Source organism: Lepisma saccharinum, chromosome 1, assembly GCF_977018435.1.
Source record: "Lepisma saccharinum chromosome 1, izLepSacc3.1, whole genome shotgun sequence".
In the NCBI taxonomy this organism is placed as follows: Eukaryota; Metazoa; Arthropoda; class Insecta; order Zygentoma; family Lepismatidae; genus Lepisma; species Lepisma saccharinum.
Window position 1 is genome coordinate 219,469,827 of NC_139229.1, and position 6,521 is coordinate 219,476,347.

At 42.0% G+C, this 6,521-nt stretch overlaps 1 protein-coding gene across 1 annotated transcript; it reads right to left on the reverse strand.

Moving 5' to 3' along the window:
* Positions 1 to 1,550: 1,550 nt before the first annotated feature.
* On the reverse strand, positions 1,551 to 6,104 carry LOC145991996 (uncharacterized). The gene is made up of 2 exons (XM_083127998.1): positions 6,033 to 6,104; positions 1,551 to 2,152 (listed from the first exon to the last, which is right to left on the reverse strand). Exons 1-2 carry the CDS (start codon positions 6,042 to 6,044, stop codon positions 1,670 to 1,672), a joined length of 495 nt encoding a protein of 164 aa, XP_082984124.1. The 5' UTR covers positions 6,045 to 6,104; the 3' UTR covers positions 1,551 to 1,669.
* Positions 6,105 to 6,521: the final 417 nt, after the last annotated feature.

Consider the following 6,521-nt stretch of genomic DNA (forward strand, 5'->3'; position numbering starts at 1 on the left):
AAATTTAGATACTTTTCAGCAAGATGCCATATTTACTTTTATTATAGGAGGAAAGATCATCCCACTGTTGGGAAACTGCGCGTTTCGTTGAAAGATTCGGCATTTTTTCAAGGTGGGGAAACATCTTTAAGGACAGTCATAAAATATCTGGGATTCTCATACAAAAAATAAATAATGGACCCAAAATAAAGTATGGAGGCATATGGAGATGTGGAGGTAGAGCTCCACACATTCTCGACCTCGACCTAGGCCATATTATGGAGTTGATGCTGTGATGTGGTTCACCAACCGCCTTTACCACAGGTTTGCCCCAGGTAATCACTTGGGCTGAGTCGACCCCGGAGCCGCTCGGGATATTTGAAAAAGTTCCACAAACCACCGCGGGTCTCACGCATGAAAGTCAGACGCCCCACCAACTGGACTTTGTGCACTTCAGTTGCGGTATAATTGAAAGACGGGCAGACTTTAACGGCGACTTCGGAAAGAAAAGATTATTGAAAGTGTATATACAGAATGGATTGAAAAGGTAACCTGTAAACAATGCTCGTTTCATTAATTCGTTCATGTTGTAAGGGAGATGGAAATGAATAGAAAAAACAATAACACATTCATCATTGTTGTCATCATTGTTATTCCATATTCCTCGAAAAACAATAACACATTTCATCATTGTTGTTCCTTTTCATAACATTTTTTCCTCGACACAGCGTCAGACGGCTGCAGTGCGTACTGTACCGCATGATATGGCAACACCGTGACGCGTGTTCCTTCAGCTCTCAATACCAAACTAATTTTGCGGCAGGTTATAATGCTCATTGTTCACACAAAAAAATAAATGATCATTGAACATTGTTGCAGCAGAGATACAATACAACTTTTTTGCTCTTTAAAATCATGGTTGCCCTTATACATTATTTTCAAGAATTCGTGTTTATTTTCAAGGCATTCACTCTTAAAGACGCATGTTTGGAATGCTGTGCTTTTCTCCGTGCTGCATGGGAATAATAATTAAAATTATATTATTATTATTATTGTTATTATTATTATTAGTAGTAGTAATAGTAGTAGTAGTACTGTCGCAGGTCCTTGACAGTGATAAATTGGTCATTTTTATTTTTTCAACAGCATTTTTCATAATATTTCAAAAGCTCAAAGGGGGTTTAAACCCCGTAACCCCCCCCATTGCGTACGCCACTGATATCATATCAGTATGGTCTGTTCCTTGTCTGTTGCAGGCCTTTGGTTATTTCAACCAGCGTGTACTGGTTTGAGAGGAAAAGAAGCACCTTTCCATGTGTTTCCCACTAAGCACTTCAGAGGTTCTAAAGTATAGAAAACATGTGAACCAAAATTTAATAATACCAACCTGAAAAACAACAATATTTTTTTTAATAAATCTAAGGAAAAAGTAATGAAGGAGAAGCTCCACTACAATGCTGGTGTAATGTTGCATGTATGCTAACTATGCAAACTATATTTAATAATCATTAGCAATATTTTAAAACATTTCTATCTGAAAGTATAGCTTGCCAAAGAAGAAGAAATACAAGTATGTTTAATTTATTTATTATGAATGATATTTTACAACAGATTCGAATGGTTGGTGGTCAAAGCGCAGAAATGTGAGTAATCCCATCGCCTCTATTTGCCGATGATGTGCAATTGCTATTTACAAAAGGGCGACAGCACCATGAGCGGCATAAGTGGCAACAGCAGCTGGAGCACCATAAGTTGCAACAGCGGCTGGAGCGGCATAAGCGGCAACGGCAGCTGGAGCGCCATAAGTTGCAACAGCGGCTGGAGCGTGATAAGCGGCAACGGCAGCTGGAGCGCCATAAGTGGCAACAGCGGCTGGAGCGGCATAAGCGGCAACAGCTGGAGCGGCATAAGCGGCAACGGCTGGAGCGGCAGCAACTACGGGAGCAGCATTAACGACAGCCTTGACACCAACAGGGGTGGCAACAGGTACTGGGACTGATCGGTAGTGGTATTCTGGCTGCTGGACAGCGATTGGCTGTCTGACTACGTTGACTTGGGTTGGTCCAACTTCAACCCTTGGGAGCAGGGTTGCTGGGAGAGCTGGTGCAGCAGGAGCAGCAAGGACTGCAGTGGGTGCTGCACTGGCAACAGCCAGGAGGGCAGAGAGAACGACCTGCAACAGAAAAGAAAATATTAGGTTGTGCATTGTTCACAGTAGTTTGCGTTAACGTGCAAATTACCTTTATTGCATTGACTTCGTAAAATTCCAATATGTTTGCATAATTCTGTACTTATTGAACGAGATATGATCGAAAAAAAGGAATACAGGGCCTGTAAATTCCAGTAGGTATATATTAGACGAATACAAACGAACTCACTACTTCTCAACATCGTCTCCTCCCCGGTTCAGGAATTTATCCCAGCGCTTCACGAGGTTCATGATGCTCGTCTCATAGAACTCGGGGTCCTGTTGTCGGAGCTCAATCCTTGCTTCGTGCTGCACAACATCAACAGAGTGAAACCGGCGTCCTCTGCTTCTTCAATGAAGCAAAGAGATGTTCGTAGGCGAAGCAATGACGCCTATTTCAGTCGGTTGATGTTGTGCAGCACGAAGTAAGGACTTGGCTCCGACAAAATAACCCAAAGTTCCATGAGATAGGCATCATTAACCTCGTGAAGCGCTGGGATAAATATCTGAACCAGAGAGGAGACTATGTTGGGAAGTAGTGTATGAAGTGTCCTTTCATGTGAGTTTCATGTCCGTTTGAATTTGTCTCATAAATACCTACTGGAATTTACAAGCTTTGTATTCTCTTTTTCCGTTCATCTCTCGCACTAAGAGAAACTAAAGCCACGTTTACACGGGGTTGCTAACACGTTGGTAACATTTCGAAAAACGCTTGTGAATTTATTATCAACATCTCATGTTAGCAACAGATATGCTGCGTTGACAGCAGAAATTTTGTTATCCACAACAAGTCGTTAAAGATCAAAGAATGTTAGCAATATTTGTTACCAACACATGTTAACAGAGCCTTTTCGATGTTAGCAACATTTCCCCCCTTCCCCTCCCATCACCAGCATGCCAGTGAGTGCGAGAGCATCGTTTCGTGCGAGGTGTGTTTTCTTTCGTCATTTATTTATCATGGAAAATCTTTTGAGTGAGATGGAGTGGTCAAAGGATCAAGTGCTGAACTTGGTTGAATTGTTCCGCGAGAAGACTATCCTTTGGGACCATACATATCCACAATTTAAAAGGCAAGAACTAACAAGTCACTTCCGCTATAATTAGCTATTGCCCGCAGTGAAGGTCTCAGCCAGAATCTTCTTGGTCTCTCTCTTGTGCCAAAATGACACATGCTGCCACAGCGAGTACAATTTCCTCCACAGTCGGCATCTTGCAACCAACTGAGGTCATGCAGCCAAAATGTTGACAAAAGTTATTAACAAAAATAAAGTAAAACTAGCGTTCTGGTTAACAACATTTGTTGACAACTTCTGTTGTTAACCGTGTTGGTAACAAAAAGTTGATAACATTTGTTGGTAACATTCGGTGTAATCCCGGCTTTAGGAACCAGAAATTTGGTAAGCAACGAACAAAAAAAGGAGGGAGTCATGATTTCTTTTTTGTTGTTTGATTTCTGTCCTACATTTCACCACCTCTTCACGTATCTGACATGTTCTTTCATCTAGAAAACTCGAGCCAAATTGAAGACGAGAGACATAATCCGCACCAACCTGCTACCTTAAGCACACCACTAGTCATATTGCTTTAATTTAACCATGCCAACAAAGTAAATAGAAAATTTCATTTCAACAATTTCTGTTTCTAGTCCCCAACTTCAACAACCAGAATTCCAATCACTGCGCGTCTCTTTCTTTTATGGTGCAGTATCTCTGCTATGCATTAGACATGATTAAGTGATGCTAAATCTTTTGAAAAATTAGACTTAATATTGTTGCCTGCAAAGGCTAAAACTCATTTTAATAAAACAAAACGTGCACATGCTCTGTCCAATATATACTGTATATTAAACTTGTTTATGAATCCAGAATGTGAGAGATCGTTGTCATATATCCTGGCATTACAAACGGAACATCTCAATTGCCTTGTGATTAAAGGAATCCGGGTTCGATACCTGATCAGGTTTGATTTATATAATTTTAAAAAGTATGTATCGATCAAATGTTGTAAAGTTCATAACTGAACATAATATGAAAACGTGAATTTAGCGTAAAAGTATTATTCTTTCTTTTCTTAATTAGTGTGAGTTACTGCAAATGGGGGGAAAAAATTTAGTGAATTATTTTTTAATTATTTCAGATAATTTTCATTTAACGAACATTTTGACAAATAAAGAAATAAGTAAATAAGTAAAATAAAGTGCTCTCCTGTGCTTTGCACCACGCCATGAAGGCGTAAAGGGGGTGTGGGGTTAGAACCCTACACTTTCTTGATCTCGGCCGAGCTGGGGGTGATGTGATCAGCACCACGACCCTGGCCGCCTTTACACCCCAGAGTTTCCTCCAGGTACACACTTTACACGACGCTGGGTGGACGCCGGAGCCGCTTGAACAGGTTGAAAAAGTCCCGGTTCTCCCCCGCCGGGGATAGAACCCTGGTCTCTCGCATGGTAGTCAGATGTGACTAACGACTGAGCTACCGCGGTTTTGACAAATAGTCGAGTCAATGAGTGCTCGATTAAGGTCGCGCAATCTTTCCCCGAAGCCTCTGGATGCAAATGCTGCCTCGGTGTGAGTGTTCCTTCCTTTTCATCAAGTTCAGTTAATCATAATTTATCAATTCAGTCTTGTTTCTTCTTCACGTGTGAAGTAAATAATCTTCAGTAAAAGGAAATGCAATTGAGACGCAATATTGTCTTCCACTAGCAAATGGAACATACATTTCCATATTCTTTCGAGGAACTAGTGATCAGTCAATACCGACTTTTGCATCTCTATAGGTTAATCAGACGCTGAGTACGAGTTACGAACTCGTGCGTGACACAGGCCATGGAACAAACAAACAATTTACGATCCCAACTGTCCCAACGTGCTACGCTAACCACTACTCCTCCAATCATACAATAATTGTTTACTTTTCTCCAAGAAAGAGAAGAAATCGTACGAAAAAAATGTTCGGTAAAGGTAAGCAACGCAGGGGAGAGGAGGAGGAATTGGAGCATAACAGAGGGTACAGCCCCCTACAGGCCTGACCATATGTCACAGTAATCTCACCAAGGTTTCGCTTGATCCTTGGCAAGAAACTTTCTTTTTTTCGAATAACAGCTACGATATTCCAAGTTCTCAAAAACTTACATACGTTTAGAATTCCTTCTAGAGCATTCAAGTGAATCTTTGTGGTTTTCTTTCGCTGTTGCCTCTGAATTTCTATCTTCTTTTCTATCTTCTCTATCTATTTTCTATCACCAATATCTATAGTGCAGCAGGCCTTAGAAAGAGCGTTTCGCGGGCTAACAGCAGACGTCGCTCGCACACTATTGCCGATACTCTCGTGTCGTCTGCTCCTCAGCCGAACAAACAGGCCGAGGTAGCAAGAGGCAGAGGTCACTCACCCTTCCAGAAGGATGCAGCGAGCTAGCTGTGTCAACCGGGCTCGCTCATTCGCGGACCTAATTGGTTCTCGCAGACACACCCCCATATTGTCGTCTGCTGTAAGCCCGCGAAGCGATCTTTCTAAGGCCTCCTGCACTATAGACAACAGGGGATGCAAAGCACTCGAAAATTTACTTGAATTCTCTAGAAGGATTTCTATTTAGGTTATTTTACGTCGCTTTTCCACCGCATGGATTAATCGTGACGATGAGCGCAAATCATAAACACATCCATGTCGTATCCACAATTGGAACCTAAGACCCCTGAAGTCGTAGCACGTTAGGATAACCACTCCGCCACGGAAGCGCCTAGAGAAGGAATTCAAAACTGCAAATGCCAGAATTTGGAACATGATAGCCGCTTTTCGAGAAATTTTCTGAAAAAGTATTTGCTGCGAGGAAAGGGCGAAGAGCACTTACGTTGTCTCATGTACTTACCAGCTTGTACATGTTGCCGAGTTGAAACTTGGAATCTGTCTTGTTTCACAAGTGTGGTTGGACTTCCCAACCTTCACTTTATATAGTGAGCGGCTCGAGCTGTGGCGGGAGACGCAAACCCGCCACGCCCATTATACACCGGGAGCAAAAAACGCTTCAGCGAGTGTTTCAGAGAGTATTTGCATTCTCAACCTAACTTCCGAGACAGGAGCCTGACCTTCAGCCACCTTAAAAGCAATGTTTCTTTCCTTCAGACTCACCCGGAGCTTGTAAAGGAAAATTCTACATGGTGCTTATTCGAAGCGAGTAAGTTTACCCACTCTTCTCTCTCTTTCTTTCTTTCTCTCTCTCTTTCTCTTTCTCTCTCTCTCTCTCCCACTCTCTCCCCAACAGCCCCGCAATTTTTCCTAGGCCTAAGGACTTATTTATGGTCATTTTGGCACTAAATTTACATCCCCCTCTTTAAGGCGTTCCTGCATCAAATCAATA